Genomic DNA, 26,979 nt, shown 5'->3' with positions numbered 1-26,979 from the left:
GATTGTTACTGTCACGACCCAGCTAGGGGCCGCACCGGGTACCCGGAGCTAGCCACCGAGCACCACTCGCTCTACCACTCATCTTACTCACTTAAGGCCCTTTTATCAACTTCATACACGAATTATAGGAAAAACATATTTTAGATAGAAATATAAATGCTTTATATACATTTGCCTCTCGGCCATCAAAATAATATATGCATATAATAACATCTTGTGAGACCATCTAACCCACACTGCGTATCTACGAGCCTCTACTGACAGACTGTATATATATAGACGGAAAAAGACTCCGTCGTGCCCAAAATATGCATATATACCAAAAGGAGAATCACAAGCACCTCCGAACGATGGAGTGCTCTCAATCAGCTGACAGCTACTATGGATCTGGATCAAGCTCACCTCCCTGTCTACCTGTAGGCATGAACACAGCGTCCAAAGAAAACGGACGTCAGTACGAATATTGTACTGAGTATGAGAGGCATAAACAATGAAGAAAGGCAACAATAATATAATGAGAACATCAATATGGAACATCTGGATCTGAATGACAATCATAAGAGAAGTAATGCATGCTATCTTACTCATACTTATCATCATATCGTATATGCATAATATGTAAGTTGCCCGTCCATGTCGGAACGGTGTAATAATCAATAACAATAGCCCGCGTCTAGGCCTCCCGCATCCGGAGTACCATCTCATGCCGCCCACTAGTGGTGTTTGCCCATGCCAACTGGCCATGGTGTATCGTATAGCTGCCCGCTTTCGCGGTGACTGCCCGGCCAACTAGGCCCGGTGTGATGCAATCATGACATGCTCATCATAAAATACTTATAATAATATGCTTATCAAAATATACTTGTCATCGTACATGCATAAAGACTCTAGAACAACTGCATTCTATCGAGGTGACGTAAGGTCGTGAACCCTCGACTCCATTATGAACATGTATGAACATTCTGCCTCACCTTGAAAGGATCAGTATATAAGGTGAGTGTATACAAGGAACAATATCATTTACTTTATAAGAACGTCATATCATATCTCTTGACTCATATAGCTATTCATGATCTTAGGCTCTTGGCTTTCCGGGATATAGGAGAATCATGGAAAGGGAGAAGAATCATATTTTGGGATTCATGCCATAGAAAGAAAAGGACTAGCCTCACATACCTTTGTCGCTTAGCTAGGTTATCGTTCAGTTGATCCCCTTCGATGTCACGTTGCTACCTTCACGAGAGAATGCACATTACGTTAGTTAACCGACTATAGGAACGCATCGTTATTTCTAGAAAAAATTGATCAGCATTTCCTTTATTTGTACTACTTTTCCCGTGTCCAATCTCAATTCCCAATCTCTCACAACAACACTCACAGTATTGAAATCAACAATCGTCATTTATATACATTGAGCAAAATCCACCATTTTTCTCTAAATTTCCACATTCATGGGTTCTAGCTTATTATCATGTTTTCTCATACCACACACCTATTTCATGGTCTACACGCCATGTATAACATCTTTATACACACAACACATCAACATTCATGATTCAATCCCACTATCATTCAATTATAACACTATTCACATTTTATGACCCATTTATTACACCCTCTCATAATCCAAGTGTTTCATCATATAAATACTTTAGTCATCATGGAAAAGTCATCAAACTTACCTTAGAGGTTGGTGGAACAAGCCTGGAGTGAAGCCTCTCCTCTTTCACCAAAACCCTACTTCACCTCCTTTGGGATCTCTTGGTTTGGATGAACTTCACTTGAGTTTCATAGACTTTGATTCATGAATTTGATGTTGTTGATCTTAATTTCCCTTGGTCCTTCTTGTAGATGAAGTGTTTGGAGAATTCTCTAGAAAGCTCTTGAGTTGTGTAGATGAGAAAATGAAATAAAATGAGGCTTGGGTCCCTTTTAATAACTCAAAGTCTGATTTTTAATGATCAACAGTCGGGGTGTACAGTGGTCGTGAATCACAGTTTACGGGCCGTATACTGGTTTACGGTCCGTCCTTCATGGTCGTATTTAAGCATATCAAAAACAGAAGGGTTGGTTGTCATCATGGTGATTTATGATCGAGGTTTACGGGCCGTATTTCGATTTACGGTCCGTATTCTGGGTCGTGTTTTACCATTTCAACATTTAATAGAAAGTTGAATTTCTTGGAGTGTTGGAGGACGATCGCACTTTACGGTCCGTAAATCACTTTACGGGTCGTATTGTGCTTTACGACCACTGGACTGAAATGAATTTCTACAACTTTCTTATTTCCAAAAATTCATGAATCGTCATTCCCTACTTAGTAAAACACCGCACACTCATACCCTTCGTTGATCTATTCATTGTAGACTCACGAAACAAAATTTCCGAGGTGTAACAATTACAAACCATGGAAATTCCAACCTGGAAATGGAAAGTGATCAACACTGATTTCATTGTAGGTTTGCCTCGTTCCCGACGTAAATATGACTCCATATGGGTGATCATGGACAGACTCACGAAATCAGCTCATTTTCTTCTAGTCAAAACCACATATTCGGCAGGAGATTATGCAAGGTTGTAACTTAAAGAGATTGTGCGACTTCATGGTCTCCAGATATCTATTATCACAGATAGAGGAGCACAATATACAGGTAAATTCTAAAAGTCTTTCCAAGAAAGCCTGGGTACTCAAGTAAGGCTTAGCACAGCTTTTCATCCACAAACTGATGGCCAAGCCGAACGCACTATTCAGACCTTAGAATATATGTTACAGGCATGTGTGCTAGATTTCGGTGGTAGCTGGGATAACTACTTAACTCTTATTGACTTTTCGTATAATAATAACTATCATTCCAGTATTCAAATGGCCTCGTATGAAGCTCTATGTAGAAGAAAGTGTAGATCCCCAATTGGGTGGTTTGAACTAGAAGAGATACAACTAATAGGTCCGGAGTTGATTCAATAAGCGGTAGAAAAGATCAAGGTTATCCGAGATCGATTGTTGACAGTCCAAAGTCGTCAGAAATCTTATGCAGACAATCGTCGGCGAGACTTAGAATTCCAAGTTGATGATTGGGTGTTCTTAAAGGTATCACCGATGAAAGTCGTGTTGAGATTTGGTAAGAAGGAAAAATTAAGTCCTCGATACATTGGGCCTTATAAGATTGTCCGCAAGATAGGCCAAGTAGCTTATAAATTGGACTTACCTCTAGAACTTGAATCAGTCCATCCAGTTTTTCATGTATTAATGCACCGTAAGGTGTCGGAGACCCTACTAGAATCATACCGGTAGATGATGTTCAAGTTACGGAAAAGTTGGCTTATGAAGAGGTACCTATTGCTATACTAGATAGGCAAGTGCGTAAACTTAGGAATAAAGAGGTAGCCTCAGTCAAGGTCTTGTGGCGAAACAATAATAGAGAGGAGATGACTTGGGAAGCAGAAGAAAACATGAAGTTCAAGTAACCACACTTATTTCAACCCCCGGAATAAATTCAAGATGAGACATCAATATTATGAGGTATGTAATGCTTTCCTTTAATGTTTTTAGTCATGTGTGGCCATAAATTCTTGCTATTATATTGTAGCCCTGTGAGTTGATGTTATTGTGGGCTATTGTGACAGGACAGTAGTGCCATATTACAGGGGAAACTCTGGCGAAATTTTTGTAGAATTCCCGAGAACTTAACATTCGAGGACGAATGTTTTTAAAGGGGGGAAGAGTGTTACACTTTGAAAAATTTTATGTCGTCATGTGATGGATAGATTAAAGCAGGGTGAGATGAATACGAAGGTCCCTACAAGTAGGAAAGGTCACTTAACGGTTCCAATTAAGATTCCAAAGATGTTTGAGACAAGAGAAGAAAGTTCGATGAAGAATGTATAGTATAAGTCGTGTTTTAAAAAGGGTTTGCAAGGTACCGACTAAGTGTCGACTTAATAATGTCTTGAGGGAAAGTTATACCGCTCCTTAGATTGTTGATGAAGTGTTGAACAAGTGCTAAGAAGGTTCCATAAGGATTGGAGATCAAACGAAATGACGGAAATGATTTCAGGAAAGTGGAGTTATACGACCACTTATATGGTCTGTATAACTTTATACGGTCCGTATAAAGGTCTGTATAACCCAACAGAAGAAAGGATTTCCCTGATGCTCAAATACGGTCACTTATACGGACTGTATAAGGGTCCGTATAACACCCGACGGGCTGAGTATTTTTCCAAGTATATAAATGTGTTCCCACCTCTAAATTTTCATTCTTCCAACTTCTCCACTTCTCTCTAAGTCTCTAGAACATTCTACACCCTTCACTAACATAAATACAAGGGAAATCAAAGATCAATATCATCAATTCAAGGAAATCAAGTGCAAGGAAGCTCTCTAGGGTTGCTAGAAGTTAAGAACTCTCTTTGAATTGAAGTTAGGGTTTTCTCCAAGTGAATTACCTTCATCAAAATACTATTCCTACACAATCAAAGGTGAGTTTTATGATCATTCCATGCTATTTAGAATATTGAATGATTAAAAGACTTAGATTATGGAAGGAGGTAGAATATGGATCTCAATTATGTGCTTGATTCTTGGGCTTGTATTGCCATGTGTGATATTCTTATTTTCTCATGGAATTGTTGTTGTTAATTATGATCAATTGAAAGGCATATTTGAAGTTGTACCTTGACAAGAGGCCTTATAGTCGATTTTGATAATTCTTATTGAGATACACAAACTGAATAAATGTTCCTACATTGGTTTCACATGACTTTCAGGACTGATTTCTTTATGTATTATTGTACTTTATTTTCATATTACTTGTTGTCCCCGAGGCACTCACTGAGTACGAAGTACTCAGGCATACCATTGTTGTTTTTTATAGTATGTTAGGTAACGGAAAAGAGCAGGTTCTTGATACTCCGGGTGTTTAGGAAGGACTTGTTGTTGTTGCTGATTTGGTGAGACCACACATTCATTCATGGGACACCTTATTTATTTATTTATTCATTATATTAGTTTTTCCGGGCTGCGTCCCGATGAGTCAGACTATTAATCCTTTATCTTAGAAGCTCCATGGTATACATCCTTGTGGGTAGTTGTTGAGTTATTGATTAACTCTCGGGCACGTTGTTACGTTTGACTAAGTATTTGATTAATAAAGACTTCCGCTGATTTAATTCATAAATTCATGAATTGTTTACCTTTATTTTATAAACTGCTGGAGGCAAATGTTGAACCTGGCGGGTTCAAGTGTTATTATTGTGTCGTTTAGGTTCTTCCGATGTTATTCATAACGTTGGATGCCGATCACGTCTAGGGTGGGTTTTGGGGCGTGACACTAGATAACTTATATAATTTCCCAAAACTATGTGGAAGAATTGTATAAATTTGACATGAAACCAACTACTTGCTCTGGAGAATCGCAAATGCTTTAGTATACATGTCATTGTTTCGCCAATTATACAAAAGAACATATCTTTCTGTCTCTAGTCTTGCTCAGATTATTAGAAAAAGCATAGAATTGAATGAGAAGGCAAAGGCACATACGATGTAGAAACAAAATCTGTCAAATTTCTTTAACAGCTTTATATAACTTGTAATTGTAACTGTTGTGTTCTTGAATTTATAATAGATGAATCGGGAGAGACATTCCAGTTTGCGAGCCCAAAAAAAAGTGTTTACATAATTAAGCTTCCAGCTGATTCTCTAGGTCCTAGGTGCTTAGAAGTCTCCATTTGTTATTTATAATAACATATTAATATAATATAATATGAGAAACTCGATCGTCTCATTGTTACCCATCATCTTGTCGTTATGGATACAGTTGAGGAGGAAGACCGTGGGCGCATCTGGCTCAAGAGTCAAGTGTGCATCCTCATATATGGTTGCATAGTACAGATATACATACACATCATAGGTATTACATTATTCATGTTGCAACAAGAAGTAGCTCCAATCGTATATCCAATGTGGGCTGGAAACATGGCTTCCTGCTCGACTCCCATATAAGTTTTTGAAAAATAATTCTGGATGAAATTTAATATATATGTCCGCTTTTCATCCAAATATTTAAATTCTGGGTCCGCCCAAAATTCACAAATAGCATTGTACAAGACTGCAAAGAAGCTAGCCCGTGCTAATGCTATTACTACGCCTTCACTAATTGCTCCAGCAGGGAAATTTTGCTATGGTCTCACTTCCAACCCTATACGAAGGGCATTCTGTTTTTCAATTTGATTTTCATCATTTAGTCTCGATATTCCGATATAGAAAGTATTATCATCCAATCCAAATCAAAATAAAAGATTTAGTAATGTTGAACTTCATAATTATTTTTTTCTAAATTCAATTTACATGATTGAAATCTGAACATCAATGACAAGATACTAATGCATATTTGATGAGATTGTAGAACACTTAAGTCTTCTATAAGAGCATAATGCAACAAGCCGTATACTTACATACCTAATACAGGAGTATCAATTCTGGCCCAAAACGTGATGGCCAGCCCAACCCGCCCAAAATTTTATGGGTTGGGCACAAGATAATTAGTACTGGGTTGATTTTTAGCCCATTCATCAGAACCCATTTTTTAATTGATTGTCATTTCAGCCCAATATTGGGCCGAAATATGGCCCAAGTTCAACTTTTAAAAACCCCTAAATTATTTAGTCATTTCAGACTTCTACTTTATTCATCTTCCTCTTTCTCTCTCCCCTTCCAGACTTTATTCAACATACCCAGGTAGGTGAAATTTCAACATACCTAAGTTCGATTTTTTTTTTAGAGAAACAAAGAAATGTCAACATACATATGTTTGCTTATTTATATGATAAATCATGAGTGTATTTGAGACATAAAGATGACAAAAGGCATATGATTTTCACTTCTGATTTTCTCTTGGGTTCTATTTTTATTTTTCTTTTTTCCAGTGTTATTTTTGTGCTTTTTTTTTTTTTTTTGGAATCATTTGTGGGTTACTGCTATTTTTTTGTGGGTGCTGAAAAATCATTATCAAAGTTGGTTCTTGGGGAAGTGAATTGAATTATTTTTTGATTTATGTATCTCTGGAATATGTTAGTATAGCAGTATACTTGGTATATGTTGTCTTTTTTTGCCGTTATAGCAGTATACTTACTCAGTTGTTAGCATACAATATACACAGAGCAATAAATCATTCTAAAACACCATTATGTGTTTCTGCTTCTTGCTTTCGTTCCTTTCTGTAAAGTCTGCAATTTTTTGTTTTATATATGCTAAGAGTTTATTTCATTTTTGTAGGCAGTATTATGGATCATACTGAAGTGTGTAATGAAGTGACTCAGGAGAGCTTTTCAAATTCATCAAAACGACGAAAAAATAAATCTACGCCGTGGGAGGTTATGAGAAGTTGCCAACGGATAGTAATACAGATAATAGATTAAGGGCAAAATGCAAAACTTGTGGAGATGTTTTTATGGCTAACTCAACTTCGGAAACTATAAATTTAAATCGCCATCGAGCTAAACACATAAAAGAAGCAGCCTCTCAAGTTGTGCCGATAAATCACGAACAATATCGTGATAAGGTAAGAAAGGCTATAGTTAGACACAACTACCCGTTTTGTTTTGTGGAGCATGAAGGGATTAGAGAGTTGCACGAATTTTTGAATCCTACTGTTAAGACCTTTTCAAGAAATACTGCAAGAGCCAACGTTAGTAAGTTGTATCAAAATTAAAAAGAAATACTCAAGAATGAACTTGCACTTATTCCAAGTAGGATATGCTTGACAACTGATTTACGGAGTTCACTCATCCAAAATGGTTATATGTGTGTTACTGCTCATTATGTTGATATAGATTGGGTTTTGCAAAAGAAAGTTTTGATATTTCGTCATGTTCCTCCTCCCCATACTGGTGCCGTTATAGGTCCAAAATTCATTAATATGCTTAAAGAATGGGGAATTGAGAAGAAGATATTTTCTATAACGTTAGATAATGCACAATATAATGAAGGTGTTCTAGATAGATTGATTGAACATTTTAAGTTGCTGGATTCTATACTTTGCAATGGAAAATTTGTGCATATTCGATGTGCAAACCACATTTTAAATTTGGTAGTCAACGCAGGTTTTAAAACAATTGAGCTCGCCATATTAACGTTAAAGAAAGTGTAAAGTATGTTAAAGGTTCTGAGTCAAGAATTATAAAATTTGTAGAGTGTATCAAGAACCTTGGCATAAAGTTGAAAGGGAAATTGCGTCAAGATGTACCGACTAGGTGGAATTCTACATATTTGATGCTTGATACTGCTATACCTTATCGTCGAGCATTTTCTGATTTTAAGGTACTTGATAGTCAGTTTAAATGTTGTCCTTCTGAAGAGGATTGGGTTAAAGTTGAAAGGATTGCTAAGTTTTTGAGGCCTTTCTACGATGTCACTACTTTGTTTTCAGGGAGTCAATATCCTACTGCCAATGTATACTTTCATAAAGTTTGGAAAATTCATACGATGATAAGAGAAGCGATATATAGTGAGGATCTTAATATCAAGGAAATGGGGATAGAAATGGAGAAAAAGTTCAAAAAATCTTGGCAGGAAGAGTGCAGTCTGATTGCTACAATGGCAGTAGTCCTTGATCCTCGGTATAAGTTAAATCTCGTGGATTTTTGCTTCTCTAAACTTGATCTATCTACTTCCAATGAAAAGGTAAAGGCTGTTGAAGATAATATGCAAAAATTATTTAAGGAGTACTTGAAACCTTCAATTTCTGATGTTGATACGGTAAGAAGTAGTAGTAGTGGATGTGGTGTTGAAATGGCAAATGAAATGGAGGAGTATGATAATTTTGTAAGTCCATCTCAACCTGGTTCAAAAAAGACACAACTAAGTTTGTACTTGGAAGAGCCTGTGTTGGTTCGCAAAGGAAATGAAAATTTAGATGTGCTTAAATTTTGGAAGGATAATAGGATTAAATATCCGAAACTCTCATTGATGGCACGTGATTTGTTAAGTATTCCTATCACCAGTGTTTCATCCGAGTCCGCTTTCAGTGTTGGAGGTCGTGTTATTGAAAAATTTCAAACCTCTATTTTACCCAAGAATGCAGAAGCTAAGTTGTGTTCGCGAGATTGGCTTTATGGTCATCAAGGTAAAATATGATCAAAATTGTTATCTTGACATTTGTTTTATACAATCTTTGTTGTAGCTTCATAATTTCTTTAATCTTCTTTGTTTAGCTTCTGATGACTCTGAAGAGGAAGATGACATTGCAATAGACATGGGAAAATTTGCTGCTATACCTTCCAGCTAGCTGATGTTTTTCTCAGTTTTCTTGACAGTAGAAGTAGAATGATGCTTAGAGGATGATGAGTAGTAGAGAAATGACCAGACCCTTTTTCTCATAGTGACTATTGTAGTTTTTATTGCAAACATTTGTTTGGATGTTGTTTGGTTGGTTGTTGTTGTTGTTGGTTTTAATGAGGTTGTTGATTATGTGATAGATGGCCTTTATTAAGGTTAAAAGTGAATTATTTAGTAAATGTTATCACTGCAAAACCTTAATAAACTTATCACCGGAAGTTCTGCCTTTATTAAGGTTTGTATCCTTTATGCAAAGTTCTGCAAAATGCAAAATACATATGATAGATGGTCTTAGTACTTATATATGTGAGTCGTATGTCCTATAACTGTTCTGTTTCTCTTTTTCATGTTGTGTATTTTGCAGATTCTTTAGTAACTGGTTTATGTGAAGCTTACATTTGATTATATGAGTTTATTGATGGAGTTGATTAATTTTCAAAAAAAAAAAATTGAAACTGATTAATTTTAGCAGAAATAGTTTTAAAAAATTGGGTCAAAATTAGGCGGGTTGTAACCCAACCCATTTCAGCCCAAATAACTTTTGAATCAATGTTAGCCCAACTCATTTATTACCTCAGCCTATTTTGATTGGACTGATTTCAGCCCAACCTGCCCTTTTGACACCCCTACCTAATATCATGATCAGAACACAATATATGTATTATTTAGTAGGCGTTTGGCCATAAGAATTATTCATTTTATTCTGAAATTCACTTTTTTCACTTTTCAACGTTTGGTCATAAGAATTCCGAATACAACTTGAAGTTGTTGTCCGAAATACCAAAAACTCCAAAAGCTTGTTTTTTTAAAAAAATCACTTTTTTACAACTACACTTCACCAAAAACTACAATTTCAAAAACTATGACCAAACACAACTCGAACTCCAACTCCAAAATTCCAAAAAAAAAGTGATTTTTTTTTTATATCTATGGACAAACGGGGCCTTAGTGTTGTTTGAGTCCTTTATATACCAAGAATCAAACATATAATCAGTTTTTTATTTTTGAAAATCCGAAACCAAACTAAAAACCAAAATTTCTTAATCTTTCAATCAGACCAAACAAATCACAAAACTTAAAAACCAATTCAAATAACAAAAAAGAAAAATCAGTTTGGTTTGGTTTCAGTTTAATCCAAATAATGCAAACCCCTACCCCAAATCCTACGAACAAGTTCATGTTGCTATTTTAGCAACTCATATGCAATACAAGAGAAACTTCATAAAGGAACAATTCATCTTGATATCTATGCTGCCGATTGCTAGTGAACTTGAACTTGAGCAACCAAAACTAAGGACAGAAAGAATAGTCAAATTGCTCAAGTGTTCTATTGCAATAATTTATAAGGAATGACTCATAAAGTATACACATTCACTCGGCGATGACTCAAAATAATATAGACCGACTCTTTTCAGACAGACTGCATATACATCTCATGCGCTAACTGGAAAAAGGACTCCGCACTCTGAGAAGCTAATTCACTGATAATAACAACCCTCAATACTCTCCACCAAACAATACAAGCATGCAGGGGAATCGTGTATCAAATTCCCAGGATGCCACTGCTCTTACCTCTTAGACTCTTCACGCAGTCTTATTTACGACTGTCATATGGAATGACCCCTTTTCGGCACCTCCCTCAACCATGACTGACTCTTGACCCGGACTGACCAGACTCTGGGAGGTGATCTGACTCGACTTGACATGACTCCAGCACCAACATGTCATCTTTCAAACTGCATTTCTCATCCACCATACACAGCCTGCACATGTCAGGTGAGCATAGGATTAACAAAAATGCCTTTCGTTCCAAAAAGTGTGCAGATTAAGGAATTTGATTAAATGTTTTCAAGTGCAACGTTTACCACCTGTTATGGGAGCAATTTGGTGGACGGATGTAACAAATTTCAACCAAACTTGAATCCACCAGATGGAAGTTGAATATCATTTCCGCCAAAATTGAATTCATTTTGTGTTCCATCACCTGCCGGCAATGTTTCATCCTCCTCCTCCAACCAGTATGTCTCCAGTATTTTAACAGCCTTCTCATATATTTCATTGTTATCATGACTCTGAAGGTTTTCAATCTTCTCCAATCCCTCAGCATCATCAGTCAGCTGAGCATAGTAGTTAATGCCTCCAGTGTTGGCTTTTTCTGCTTCCCCAACCTTCAATATGTTTTCTAATCCTTCTAGACAGACGGTGACAATCCTTGGGTCAGGGCACACAAGCAAATCACACATAGGCTTTATGCAGTTTTGACTCACCAAGAACCTATAGCCAAAAGCACAAGAAAACAATGAATTCCAGTAAAAATATTAGCAATAGAGTTCAAAAAGGAAGTAACATACTTGATCTGCTCATGAGTCCCGCCGGAAGTAGCATTTGAAATAGCCCAAGCAGCCTCTTTTTTAATATCAAATTCTGCAGTTTGAAGCAAATTGACTAGTGGACCAATTAATCCAGCCTCAATTACAGACTGCTCAAAAATAAAATAAAAACGATCAGATAAATGGCAAATGCAGTGTGGTTTCTTCAAATGAAAATTCAATAAAAGCAAACGAAAAGGATGGCGCTACAGAAAAACATCTCCACAACTCAAAATATCCATTTATATTTCCAACTATTATCCTCTCATATTCACCACTTTAATAACATCCCATAGATTTATATAACATGTTAGAACTTGGAAGACATGGAAACAATGTATCCGAGAGCTGACTGTAAAGAGTAAACCATATTTAGCTGCCCTTTAATCTTGAGGACATACCTGTATCTGCTCCTTGTTCCCAGCAGTAATATTTGATATAGTCCAGCAGGCCTCTTTCTTGATGCTCTTTTTGTGATTGTGTGTTAACAAGCTCAGCAGGCAAGGAAGGGCACCATGTTCAATAATGCACTGGGTTGTGAAGACAGTTGATATTAGTAACAGAAAATAAAAGTAATATGCATGACTAGCAGAGTTACAGTTACATTTTAGCAGAAGATTTAGCCCCCGTTTGGCCATAAGAATTATTCGGAATCAGCGTTTGCCCATGAGAATTCCGAATACAACTTGAAGTTTAAAAACTCAAAAAACTTGTTTTTCAAAAAAATTTCACTTTTCACTTTTTTACAACTACATTTCATTTCACCAAAAACTACAATTTCAAAAACTATGGCCAAACACAACTCCAACTCCAACTCCAAAAAAAAAAAAAAAAAAAATCAATTTTTTTTGGTATCTATGGACAAACAGGGCCTTAAGGAAAAGAAACAAAAAAAAACCATTTTCCAGCGTAGCCTTTACACAATGTACTCATCCACACATTGAAGGAAGGATGATATTATAGAAGCTGAACTGAAACAGGACAGTAGAGGAAGACAAAGAATTCATGATCCCCAGCAAACCAATCCCAAGACACTGGCAATTTACAAGGGTGATTTAAACTCTATTGTCCTTTTCAACATGGGATATGCAAGAACTAGATGTGTACAACATCAAAGGGCAGAACCCATCGACAAGACTACTGCAGCAAAAAGTCAACCTGCTAAAGAAGACTACCCAAGTACCAACTGAATTCTTATTTCAAACAATGTCACATAAATTCAAGCAATGTCACATAAATTCAAGCTCATATTTTGCAAAACAAACTCTGCTAGAAGCATCTAAAGATTCTCAGAACGTATAAAGACTACATCATATTACATATAAGTACAAGGCCCCAAATGAGTGTAAAGCACAAACTTTAAGCATTTGCATATGCATTTCAGACTAAATCTAGACAAACAACGTGAAATCTCATATTACCAACTTACCTAAAAGATGATATTTTCCTGCTGTCATCAAGATTTAAGGGGGTTAAGTTAGTGAAACACTAAAAAACTAAAAAATGTACCAAAAAACCTGCCAAAGAAGTGCTTTATTCAACCCAAAAAGAAAAGGAACACTAAAATTTCCTTAAAGATCATGTAACAAGCACCCAACCAAGTGCCAGCAAAAAATCCCCGTAATTACTATTTTCAGTTTTGATAAAGTCCTGTAATTACTATTTTCAAAAGAACACTTTAAAAAAAGGTACTTCGATACAAGATGGTAAAGTCCAGAACAATTCCAAATCTATTTACAACTTTCCAATATCTTCTTCACTATTCTTTTAAATTTCCAACGTTATATCAGGCATATACTTGGAAAATGTTCGAATTTGATGCTTATTTTTGGAATAACATGGATATCACAACTGGTCCACAATTAGGTCAAGATATTGCATGCATACAGCTTATAAATCTTATTTTTCAGCCTCTCACATCCACCATGTCAAGTTAGGCGCCATAACACACTAGCATTTTGTTTCTGGTAATCTATACAAAGATACTCAACTGCCAAAAATTATAAATGTGGTAGTCTTATCTGTAGGCAATAAAAATGACAGCTATAATAGAAGTTTGTGCTAGACTGCTCAGATGCACAGAGGATCCAGACTAAGTCCAGGAAGGAACCAAGCACAACCCTGTAAAGTCGAGAAATGGACTAAAAAACAAAAATCAAATTCGCTGTTGATTCTAGGAATACTGAAATATCATCTGAATACATCATTTCTCAGATGCTTCCACCTTTTAATCATTTTATTTTATTGCTTTTTTCCCTTTTTTCATTGGTCAATTCATCAAAGTGTTTGGATTCAACCTTGAAAAATTATACAAGTGCGTTAAGCCTGACATACCTGAGTCTGGAGGTCATCTCCTGTAACAATATTTCCTACTGTACGGAGGGCAGGGATGAGAACTGAAGGAGACGGATGCCTGAGGATCAATTGATGTATACATCAGATTCAATCGTAAGTTAGATACAAAAAAAAGTAGGTTAATTAAGGAAACTAAAACATTCCACTGACATGAGGAGCTCAACCAGCCGTGGACAAACACCCGCTTCAATGACGGCTTGAATTTTGTCATTTGTACCATCAGAAAGGTAAGAAAGTGCCCAACATGCATCAGTTAGCACCTCTTCATCATTTGAGTGAACAAGCTGCTGAAGAGCTGAGAGTGCTGGTCTCACCTGACAAATGAATCGTCATCAGTTATGCAAAGCATCCAATAAGTTCTTCCATTTTACCAAATTAAATGACCCTCAACTTGAGGTATTTTGAATGCTCAAGAAAAACACTATTTTGAGTTAAATAATTGTAGGCATAAAACATTTCAACAGCCAATAACCAACCTGCTCAAATGGAGGTTGTGGCTTGCCTCTACAGAAGTTTGACAAAGTCCATGTGGCATTTCTCAGCATTGAAAGCTTGGCATGCTCATTAAGCTGAGACAGCAAAGGAATCAAAGCCCCATTACTAAGAACAAGATCACGGCACCTAGGTGAGTCGCCAGCAACATTTCCCAGTGCCCACACAGCCTATAGTTGGAAAGAAAATACAATCAGCCTGCTAATGAACGTACTTCAGTCTATACAATATAGCGGGTCTTTTAATCATACCTGCTCACGAACATCATCACTTGGAGAACCCAGAAGCTTTACAAAAACTGGCACAGCCCCATGGTCAATCACCACTCTGGTGTTCTCCGAGGTACCAGACGCAATGTTTGTGAGAGCCCAAGCAGCTTCAAACTATGAAAGCAAAACCATAAGTATAAAGCTACAACAACCAAACGCTAAAGGCACAAAAGAATAATAAACACATCACTCTCTACCTGGAGCTGCGGATAATCTTCCCTCATTAGAAACTCAACAAATCGAGGAACAACACCAGATTGTATAACTTCCTCGATAGGAGGACTCCTTTCTGTTAATCAAAATTTGCACGTACGTGAATACACAAATTGAATGAAATCAACAGAAAAAGAAGCTGGAGCAGGCCTAGTCATACCGATAGAGAGCAATTTACGAAACTGTGTGGTCGCCTCCAGCTGCAAATTGTTATCATTTGACCAAACACCAGCAACCATTGATGGAAGACTTTCCAACTGTAAAACAACAATTAATTACCATTTAAAACCACATTCACAATCAAATCAGCACAAAGCATAGACCAACCCACAACTATGAAACAACTGACAGATTTCCGATTAAATTCATTTAAATAATGAGCTCTAAATCAGAAGCAAAGAAGCTTTATATCTGACCAAAGGTTCATCTATAAACAAGCTTTAAAACATAATCAAAAGAACTTTACTCCTGATAAGATTTCATTATTTGAGACAGATGATACATAAGCACACATTCATACACCAGAAGCCGATTCAGCCTAAAACATCAAACTGACCATCCCCTGATCGACCTATATAGTAGTTATAACAAAACTACTACTCCTTCCGTCCCAATCTGAGTGTCTTAGTGGCTCTTTCTATATTTAGTAAGTAGACAATTTAAACATCCTGCATAACAAGTTTAAAACCACAAGATTCAAAGGACATTTGGTACATTACACACATTTAATTTAGGACCAGAAGATTCAAAAGTCTCTTTTTATTCCTTAAACTTTATCCCCAGACTAAGACACTTAAATTGGGACGGAGGGGGTAATAAGATGAGCTTTACTCCTGATAAGATATCATTATTTTAGACAAATAATAAAGCCGAAACGGCCTTAAAAATCAAACTGACCATCCCCTGATCCACCAAAGTTATAAGAAAACTAATTTGGTTTAAGACTAATTAATCGACTGATTAAACAAACACTAACATATGGTTTATCATAAAAACATACTTTAAAAGTTATGCACCCACTAACAAGTCTTTGAAGTTTCCAGCCCAATAATTAATAATAAGGGTAAAATAGGTATGAAAGAATAAATTATCTCTTTGGTTTTCAAAACGGGACATATTAGTATACACGACAAGTGAAAATATAGTTTTAGATTGATTGATCGAGTGATTGAACAAACACTAACATATGGAACAATTAGAGCTCCAATCAAATAGCTCAAAAATCCAAAAGGGTATACACAATACTATACTGATAAAAACAAGACCCAAATTGAACCAAAAAAAGAAGAGACCTTTTTTTCAACGGTGTTAGTTTGAAGATTAGTAGGGAACAGTTGTTGTTGTTGAAGGCCTTCACGACGCTTTTTGAGTAAACTCTCTTCTCTCTTAGTCTTTCGGATCTCAACAAGGTTGTCTTCTCTACGGCGGCGGCCTTCTTCGGCATCAACGGCAACCTTGTATCGGTTCCTACGAACCTCCGTCCTTGCACTTGGTCTCAAAGACATCCTTCCTTTAACTGCAAAAGAGAAAACCCTTCAAGGACAAGGATAATTGAATTGAAGGAGGAAGTAGAAAGACCGAGAGTACATATATTGGAGAGAAGAGAGGAGAAGACCGTGAATGACAAGGGTTTTGGAATTGAAAGACTTCCTCTTCTAGTCTTCTTCTCTTCTCTTCATGGGCCGGGTCGAAATATATTTTTTCTCTGCCCTCAAGCCCAATATTCTGTCTGCATATGTATGTTTCCTCGTGTGCTTAAAATTATATTATACTAGTAAATTTGTCCGCGCTTCGCGCGATTATAAAAATATCAATAAGTTTTCAAAAAATATTTTCATAAAATTAATTTAGATAGAATAGATAAAAAAAAATATTCATTGTATATGCATAGAAAGTTTAATTTTATTAGATTGATTAAATAAAAAAGATACTACTATTTGGAATTAGTTTTTAGTTGAACTGCATTTTTCATTATCAATTTCTTTTCTAAAGAAATGGTAAAAGAAGAAGAATTCTAATACATGCTTTTACTTTAAGTATCATTTTTCTTATATTCAAATAAGAGAACACCTGAATTTAAAGCTAAAAAAAATACCAACTTATTATTGGGTTTGTTAACTACCAAGTGCAGCAATACAAAGCAAAGGCTGAAGCCTTATCAGGCTTAAAATTTTCCAAACCTTTTTCTTTTGCTAAGTGAAGTACAAATCAACGTATAACTAACTTTACAAAATTATATTTTCAACTTAGAATATTCTTTTTAAATTAATTTCAACCTAGTGCTCACGTATATATGTACAATATTTGAGCCTACACCTTTAACATTCAAGAAAGTGCCGAAGGCCGCCTTGCATCAATTAGACTGTAGACACTCATGTATAGATGCATGTACAATATTCGAGACTAAATACAACTTTAACATTCAAGAAAGTGCCACTTTTGCATCAACTGGACTATAGGCACTCACATGTAGATATATGTACATTATTCGAGCTTAGAAACCCCTTTAACATTCAAGAAAGTGCAAAAGGCACTTGCGTCAATTGGACTGTAAACACTCATGTATAAATATATGTGCAATATTCGAGCATAAAAACACCTTTAACATTCAAGATATTGCCCAAAGCCCGCACATCGATTGCCTATATACACTAATTTAAAATTAGATTGTCAATATATTAAGAGGGAATAGTCTCATTACTATTGACAATAATCAAGTAGTCTATATTCAATTCAATAAGTACTTTAAAACTTTCACTTCCACCGATAAATATTTAGTTCAATAAGCAGTATATCACGAAGTAAAGTATGAATACTTGAGATTTCTACAGATTTTGACCATCAACTTCTAGAACTAAAACGGAAAAAAGAAGGCTAACAACTAACAACAAACAACAAACGTGTGTTGCAATCACTCTACTCTTCCACATATATAAGGATAATGAAGATAATAACTTCATAGTAAGCAAAAGCTGATACAATTTCCCAAATAAACGACAGCTTATAACAAAGGACTCATTAACACCAATTTTCTGATCAATGGCAATAAAGATTTTTTAGCATGCCTTTAGCGAAAACACAACTTAGTAATAGTTTGACGCTTGTCTGGATCATCCTTCACCTCAAAGAACAATGAAGTAATTAATAATGAAAGACGGTTTCCAAACAGATAAAAACTGAAGTGCAATTTATACAGCTATTGAAAATAGTAACATCTCTATTTGATACGAGAAGAGAACTAAAAATAAAAAGGAATTACAGGGGAAAAAAAACACTCTTGACTACTTCTTGTGGAATTTATATTCAAGTAAAAATATCAAGGGTCATAGAGACTGCCGCAATGAAATCGTTAAAGACTACCGCAATGAAATCATTCTCACTAATCAACTTTTGTGTCAACTTGATAGCTTATCCAGGGCTTGTTTTCCTAGAAAAATTACAAACATAAGTTAAATTAAACTTGAAATAGCTATGTCTATGAGTAGAAAGATATATGATAAAAGTATTTATCTTATGTAACTTACCTTTCAGATAAAGATTTTCCACCAGAGTGTGGATAAGCCTCATCATCTTAAAATATTCTCATCACAAAATATATATATAGTAATATTTTCTTCAAAAAAACACCTTCACTTAGATTAGAAAAAAATCTTTTCTTTATAAGGTGACATGAAAATTCAAACAATAAGGTCGTAGAAATTAAGGAAGAGTATAATCAAGAAAATAAAATAAAATATGTTAAGCAAAAAGTAAAAAGGGATTAAGAAATAGCTCATCTGGTTAGCTTCCTTGAATAAATAGATAATCTAACAAACAAACAAAAGATCATATACTATTATACATAGGTGCAACTAATGGATGAAAATGTAGAATGCGAAATTGTTGTTATATTGTTTGCTTTTATACATAGAATGGTTAAAGAATACAAAGTGAATACTACATTAATATACATTAAAAGTGAATACTACATTAATATACATTAAATTAATACAAAGTGGAGCGGAAAGTAGAGAAAGAGAAATTAAAAGGGATGAAGAAAGTGGCTTTTGGAATGGTTAGTAACGTCAAAGGAATAATGGTTAGTCATTACATATAATTACACAGAATAATTGACATTAATCATAGAGTAAGGAAACCAAAATATTTACAGTTGTTATGGAGAAAGGAAAAAAAAGACAATGAGAAAGCAAAGGGACGTACTGATGAGGATTTGAAGAGCTTTAAGATCTAATCAATATGAAATAAATAATTCAACATTGAACGGATAAAATGAGTGATTAGTTGGAAGAAAAATAGGGAAAATAAAAGAAAAAGCCAAAAAAAGGCGAAAAAAGATAAATAGGAATAGAGGTCATAGAGATGTGCCACATCACCTTGTCTATGCCTAGCTTTATATTATATATAGATTCCCATTTAAAAGTTAAACACCTCTTTCAATTTTTATTTTTTTTGTTTCCCATGCGGTATCAAGGCCCGACTAAATCCGAATTCGTGTCGGGTAGTCCCACATGAGGGGGCAAAGCACTTCATAATAATGGTAACTTCGTATCCAAGGACCTCTTGATTAAGGATGGAGTAGTACCAGCCAATATATCACAACCCTGGTTGGTTACCTCTTTCAATATTGAAATAGAAGAGGACCCTTCTTGGAGGAACCAGTAACATTGCTGCCATGTGATCAGGAGATCACGAGTTCCCTCTTATACGAATACAAGGTAAGACTGCGGACAAAAGAGTCTTGTTGGCCGGCCTTTCACCGGGCTATCTTTTCTCAATATTAAAATAGTTGATATTTTATCCTCCTATATTAGCGTTCGGCCTCTGAACAATAATAATTATAGAACATCTGATTACCAAAGGAATAAAATGTAATTTTCCTTATCCTTTTCAATTAATATGGAGTCATAATTATTAAATCATTTCACCACAATTTCTCTATTATATCCTATTTATAGTTCGTTCTTAACTTCTTTTATGGCGATGTTACCGAAGAAGGTCATGTATTGTGTATAATTGATGACATTTTATTTATTTATCTAAAATGTAAAACCTAGTTTCATAGTTACAAACTTAAACATGTGAATTATGCCGAATTGAAGTATGCATTAAATTGGATAAGTTCTTAAATTCAAAAAATACCAAACAGGTAAGATCAACTATTTAAGTTCAAAATTCAAATTCATTTAGGGGCAAGTCCATTCAGGCTTCTAATAATAAAGAGAAAATAACACCGCATGTCAAGCTTATAAATTTTGAAACATAAATAACACTAGTTTTAAAGTTCTTCCAAAAATGACAATTTTTATTACCTTTATCCATATTTAAAAAAAACTTATACGAAAAAATCTCCCTAAATTAGGGAGTTAACTATATTTGTTTATTCTTTAATAGTTCTTTTACTTAAAGAATAAACATCTCTTTATTATCATATTCTTTCTTTAACTAATGAATATTTATCTTTCTCGCTTCTCTCTTTTCTTCAACCAATAAACATATGCTATTACTCATCTCCTCATTCATTTCCATTTTTCGTTTTTGGTTGATGCTAGTTCTCTAGCATTTGCGCAAGGATACTACGGTTAGAAAAGGATAATAGATTATAATATATGTATACAAGCATTATTACAAGTACACACATATAAAATATTATGACACACTACATATGCCATTATTATAACCGGACATTAACATATGTAATACACATGTGATTTATACTAGAAAGAAAAACTCCTTAAGTTTTTAGAAAAATACAACTATTATTAAGAAAAATATCCAGCAAATATGTCACGACCCAATCGGAGGGCCATGACGGGCACCTGGTGCTAACCCACCCGGACAGCTCTTATCGTACATTCATATTCACATCTAGGTGAGCCACATGGCCTATGCATGATTTCTATACATCAATAATACTAATCTCATTGGGCAATTACACATTTATATCATCATCAACAACTATGCCCATATCCACATACACAAGCCGACGAGGCTAAACAAAATATGAGCCGACAAGGCTAAAAGACATCTAACTATACACAACTGTCTAAGAGCCTCTAAAGAGAGTATGTAACATCATATAGACGGGACAGGGCCCTGCCATGCCCATATATATGTACACAAAAGAATAATACCAACAGCTGCAGCTCCGGATCAAATAGAGCTCCTCTATGCAGTCCCTGAACAAGTAATCTAGGGATCAAGTCTGTCTCCCTGTCCACCTGCGAGCATGACGTAGCGTCCACAAACAAAAGGACGTCAGTACGAATAATGTACTGAGTATGTAAGCATAATCACCATCATAATAGAAGTATAAGAAATAACATAAGATAGGAGAATCATGAGATAATAGAGCCATTTGTACCTCTAGTGGCAATGATCGTGTTTTCTTACCCTTTTTCTAATAGGAACCTTCCATTTCCAATGCTTACTTATATATAGTACCATACCCGACCATAAGGTTCGGTGTCTCACATACCCGGCCATGACGGGGCTCGGTGTTATACATACCTGGCCCTACCAAGGCTTGGTGTTATCCGTACCTAACTGCAGTGGTGTGCGCGCGATAGACGTCATACCCGGCCATAGAAGCTCGGTGTTACATAGTAGCCATACATACTTATACGTGTATACATAAGAGTCCATAAGTATCATCAACATCATCATTATTTTTTTCGTTACATCTTTCCTTAGAGGATCAACTATCATATAAAAGAGGTAATATCATCGTGAAAGTATCGAGAATTATGAGCCTTAGTAATTCTAGGGATGGAGTCATTTGAAAGACATTATGGAACTCATGAGAAGGTATATAGCAAAGGAATCATGCCTTGATGAAAGAAGGGTTAGCCTTACATACGTCATCGTCTTCTTAACTACTTCACGTTCACCGTCGAGCTTGAGAAATCTACATTTAGAAGGATTCATACCATGGTTAAGCCTTAATGATACTCTTAAATTCAAACTAGAATAATTCATGATCTAACGAAAATTGGGCAGCATTTCCCCTATTTCATCGACTACCACCATCGCCACACAACTCCCAAACAACTATAATAACATTTACAATATCATAATTAAGTAGTCATATTCCATTAAGTCTCAAAAATTCATTCTCATATTCAACTTATCTCAACAACTTCTCATCAACCCTTAGCACATTTTCATACAATGCTTCCTCATCATCATCATTACCTTTTATAACAAGAATATATCCATATCATACTAAGAATCATGATTCAAGTTGGCTTACTACTCAAAAACATCATGAAAGCTATATTTAGACCTCATCTTCTACTTTCTCCGTCTACCCAAGTTGTTCAACAACTAATCATTCTTAATATCATGAAATGAGCATGAAAACTAACCTTTTATCTCATAAGAATGAGCTTTGGAGCAGCTATCAACTTATATGAAAACCCTAGCTTCAATACCCAAGAATTTCTTGTAGTCTACTAACCCTAGCAAGACTTCTAACACATGGGTATCTTGATTCTTGCCTCTTGATCTTTGTTTTCTCTTGGGTTGGAGTGGAATATGCTTGGAGAAGGGTTTTGGAGCTCTCAAGACTTTTGGAAATGTGGGAAATGAAATAAAAGAACAAGGGTCATCTATTTATACAAAAATAAAAAATCTGCCCGATGGACTTTTACAGACCACTTATACGGTCCGTATAAGTGGACCCTATAATACCACCCTGAAAATACCCCTCTCTGTAAGGGTTATGTTATACGGACCCCCTTATACGGACCGTATAACCTACTGATTTCCGAAACTTTCTCTCGTTGATTCGTTTGACTTCTAATCCTTGTGGAACCTTTTTGGCACTTATATAACACTTCATTAACCATACAATATGCCCTAAAGCAGCCCCTCAAGACATTACCAAATAAATATTAGCTCAATTATAGCGAAAACCTTTCCGAACACGACTTACATTTCACTTCCTTCAACAAACTAAATTTCACATATTCATATAACTTCATAATCTTATAGTATGCACCTTAAGCTATCTAATACTTTCCTTAATCTCGTATAGACTTCTTATTCACCTTAAGCTCACGTTAGTCTACTCACAAGGTAACAAATCCGAAATTTCCGAGATGTAACAAAATACATTTCAAAATAAACATCTAAAAGATAATTTTTTATATAAAGTATAATTGGATATACAAATATTATTAGATCACACAAAATTATACGAGGTATAAAATTTATTATAAGAGGTATAATAAGATTATACTAGGTATATAAAATGTATTTACAAGGTATAACAAAATTATACGAATGTTATTCCATAAATAAATTTTACTGAGTAGTATAATAAAATTATAAAAGATTATGTCACGACCTAATTTGGCTAAGTCGTGCGGGCACTTACCTTTCCCACCTCGGTAAGCGAACCCTTAACCCAACGATAATAAAAACGGACTAGTCATTTGAAAAGACTGGAGTAGAAGAATTGATAACGGCTAGCGCACGTTAGCAGTTAGGCAAATTCTCTCAGCGCACGATAGCAAGGTAGCAATTGTGACCGGAATGGGCCGACGTAAAACAACGCAGCCAGTCCAACCACCTCCAACTCTTATTACGTCGGTGAGTGGTATCCCCTAGCGCCTAACTCCGCTTACTTTTGGAAGCTTCTTACCGGCAGATTTCCAATCAATTCCTGAGGAACACGAAACAACAGCCCAGAGGATGAGATCTAGCTATGTTCGGCGAAAGATGATAGTAAGGAACCAGTAGTCCGCAAGTTACAATTCTCCGATGCTAGCGCCACTGCTCACAATTCACCGACGATTGCTGATACAACTCCTACTAAACCTCCGACGACTACTGAAATTGTGAGAGGGAATCGTAGTGATGTTATGTCTTTAACCTATCTGCCTCCTAGTGTTAAAGATAGGATTATAATTGTTACAATCGTTGAGGAAGATATTGAGAATCAAAAAGAACAATGGCAATCAACCCTTATAGGGTATGTATTAGGAGATACTCCGGCTATTAAGCAAGTAGATGGCTATTTTACTCGGAATTGGAACTTTGTTACTAAGCCGATGGTACTTATGCATGATGATGGGTACTATATTTTTAAGTTCCAATCGATTCAGGGTAAGGAGAAGGTGCTGAAAGAGGGCCCTTACTTTTTCAATAATAAACCCCTTATTTTCAAACCATGGGAGCTAGATTTCACTTTTGACAATGATTTGATTAATGTGATTCTGATTTGGGTGAAGTTCCCAGGGCTGCTGGTGGGTTGTTGGTCCCTAGAGGCACTGAGAAAGTTTACTAATGTTGAGAAAATTTCATTTGCTAGAGTGCTTGTCGAAGCTGATGTTTCCCGGGCCTTACCTGTAACTATGGCTGAAACTCAAAGATTACAAGGCTTGCTAAATGCACAGCAATTGAGTCCTCTTAGATCACTGGGATGGCACTTCACCTTGTGTAACAAGCAGAGTGGGCACAATAGAGTTTTTAGTAAGATTGATTGGGCGTTTGGTGATCCTTAATGCCTACAACAATATGGTCATGTGGAAGCAGAATTTCTAAACCCTTCAGTGTCTGATCATTCTCCTGTGTTGATTAACTAGTGTTAACTTGCATCCTAGACCTTTCAGGTTGTATCTCAATGTGATGGAACATCCTGAGTTTCATGATATATTGCTTCAGGTGTGGCAGCAGGATACTAGACAACCTACTATGGAGAGGTTGTGGGCAAAACTAAAGTCATTATAGGTTCAACTAAAGGATGTGAATACTTATATGGCTGCTTATAATCAGCATTTGGCCCTTGCTAGGGAGAAAATTGATATTGTACAGATCCAGATGCAGGAAAACTTAATGTGTTCTACTTTGATAGATGGGGAGAAAGCACTGATGAAGGACATAGAAAAGTGGAGCATGATAGAAGAGCAAGTACTGAGGCAAAGGCTAGAGTAAGTTGGATTGACTGTGGTGATGCAAATTCCAGATATTTTCATGCCCAATGGAAGATAAGAACTAGTCACAATGCTATCACATCCATATACACTGAGAATGGGATCAAGCTCACTGATCCTGTGCTCATTAAGCAGGAATTTATATCTGTATTTACTAGCCTGATAGGTGATTGTGCTAATGAGTTGCCTTGTGTCAATAGGGAAGTAGTGAGGGATGGTATATCTTAATATCCAGCAGCAAAGAGCTTTAATACAGCAAGTGACTGATGAGGAGATATATGCAGCTATTCTTGACATGCCAAGGGATAAAGCACCAGGAGTGGATGGCTTTCCAGTAGAGTTTTTCACAAGAAACTAGATTTAGTGAAGGCTGATGTGTTATGTGTGGTAAAGAAGTTCTTCGAGACAGGTGTGTTATCTCCTACAATTAATACAACTGCTATTACTTTGATTCCTAAAGTTCCATCCCCTACAAAAGTGAAGGATTATAGGCCTATTGCTTGTTCTACCACATTATACAAGCCCTCACGGCTGCAATAATGATATACAAAAATATACACTGATGTATCCATAAGACAACAACTACCCACGCATCCGTATCTACGAGCCTCTACTGGAGTACTGAGACATAAGGACGGGACAGGACCCCGTCATACCCCAATTATACACAAAAGAATATGACCATAAGTAGCACCTCCGCAGTAGTGGAGTGATCCTGTGAATCTGTTGATAAACTCCTACGGGTCTGCACCGTCTCCCTGTCTACCTGTGGGCATGAATACAGCGTCCAAAAAGAAAAGGACGTCAGTACGAAAAATGTACTGAGTATGTAAGGCATGAATACTACTAGCATTATAAAGAAATCATGAAACATGAGGCAAAGATATAACCTGCTTAGCCTTTAAAGGAAAACACATGTTATGCATATCAACTATACCATCATCGTTAACCCGCATCCGGGTAACTATCGCACGCCGCTCACTAGTGGTGTCATGTCCGGCCCTCTAGGCACGGTGTAATCAAAGCAACCCGCCTTAGCGATGTCATGTCCGGCAATCGAGGCACGGTGTAATCATAAGCAGCTCGCCTTAGCGGTGTCATGTCCGGCCAACTAGGCACAGTGTAATCTCATCATTATACGCTTATCGTAAGACATGCATAAGAACTCAAGTAAAATCTACAACTTTATCGGGGTGACGTAAGGTAGAGAACCCCCGATTCCATTATGGAGTAGTCATGATCATCATGCCTTACCTTGAAGGAACTAACATTATAAGGTGAGGGTGTCAACAATGAATAGCATCAGGGAATCATGTTAAGATCTTTAGCATCATAATATCATCATACCATTATCAAGGAACATATCTCATCTCTATCTCGTGGGAAGTTGTTAATACTCTTTGGCAATCATCTTTTGGAATGTAAGAAGGTCATGGAAATATAAAAGAATCATAGTATATGAGTCATGCCTTTGAAATAAAGGGACTAGCCTCACATACCTTCGTATCTCTTCAACTCTATCGTCTAATTGCGTGCCTCTCAAGCTTGCGATTCTACCTTCAAGGGAATTCGTACAAAGATTAGATAATCGGAAATATACTTAAGCTTAAGCTAAAGTTAATGAAAATTGGGCAGCATTTCCTTTGTTTCTGCAACTTCCTCCATATGATATAACAATTCCCAAACATCAACAACACATCCACAATATCATAATCAATAAGCTTCGTTAAGTTAATCATTATTCAATTCTCAAGATTCCCTCTCAAGGATATCCATAACCATAATTATAATACAACATCATATTTATTCCTCACATAACATTCCCTCAACGTCATTAGCATCATCTATAACGATATTATATTTATCTCATACTAAGAATCATGATTCACATCAACTTACTACCCAACATACCATTATTTCCATATTTAAGCTCATATTCCACTTTCTTCCATAATCCAAGTCTTTTAACCACTCAATATTCTTAATAACATGAAATAAACATAAAACTCACC

The 26,979-nt window shown here is 36.0% G+C and overlaps 1 protein-coding gene across 1 annotated transcript; it reads right to left on the bottom strand.

The window, feature by feature from the left end:
- Positions 1 to 10,640: 10,640 nt before the first annotated feature.
- LOC132626651 (importin subunit alpha-2-like) lies at positions 10,641 to 16,669 on the bottom strand. Its single transcript, XM_060341600.1, has 11 exons — positions 16,325 to 16,669; positions 15,193 to 15,289; positions 15,017 to 15,108; positions 14,802 to 14,933; positions 14,535 to 14,720; positions 14,209 to 14,372; positions 14,038 to 14,116; positions 12,105 to 12,233; positions 11,686 to 11,813; positions 11,203 to 11,608; positions 10,641 to 11,097 (listed from the first exon to the last, which is right to left on the bottom strand). The coding sequence occupies exons 1-10, from the start codon at positions 16,535 to 16,537 to the stop codon at positions 11,242 to 11,244; spliced, it is 1,587 nt and encodes a 528-aa protein (XP_060197583.1). The 5' UTR covers positions 16,538 to 16,669; the 3' UTR covers positions 10,641 to 11,097; positions 11,203 to 11,241.
- Between the last annotated feature and the right edge of the window lie 10,310 nt (positions 16,670 to 26,979).

Source organism: Lycium barbarum, chromosome 2 (assembly GCF_019175385.1).
Source record: "Lycium barbarum isolate Lr01 chromosome 2, ASM1917538v2, whole genome shotgun sequence".
Classification (NCBI taxonomy): domain Eukaryota; kingdom Viridiplantae; phylum Streptophyta; class Magnoliopsida; order Solanales; family Solanaceae; genus Lycium; species Lycium barbarum.
This window is presented reverse-complemented; position numbering and strand designations above follow the sequence as displayed.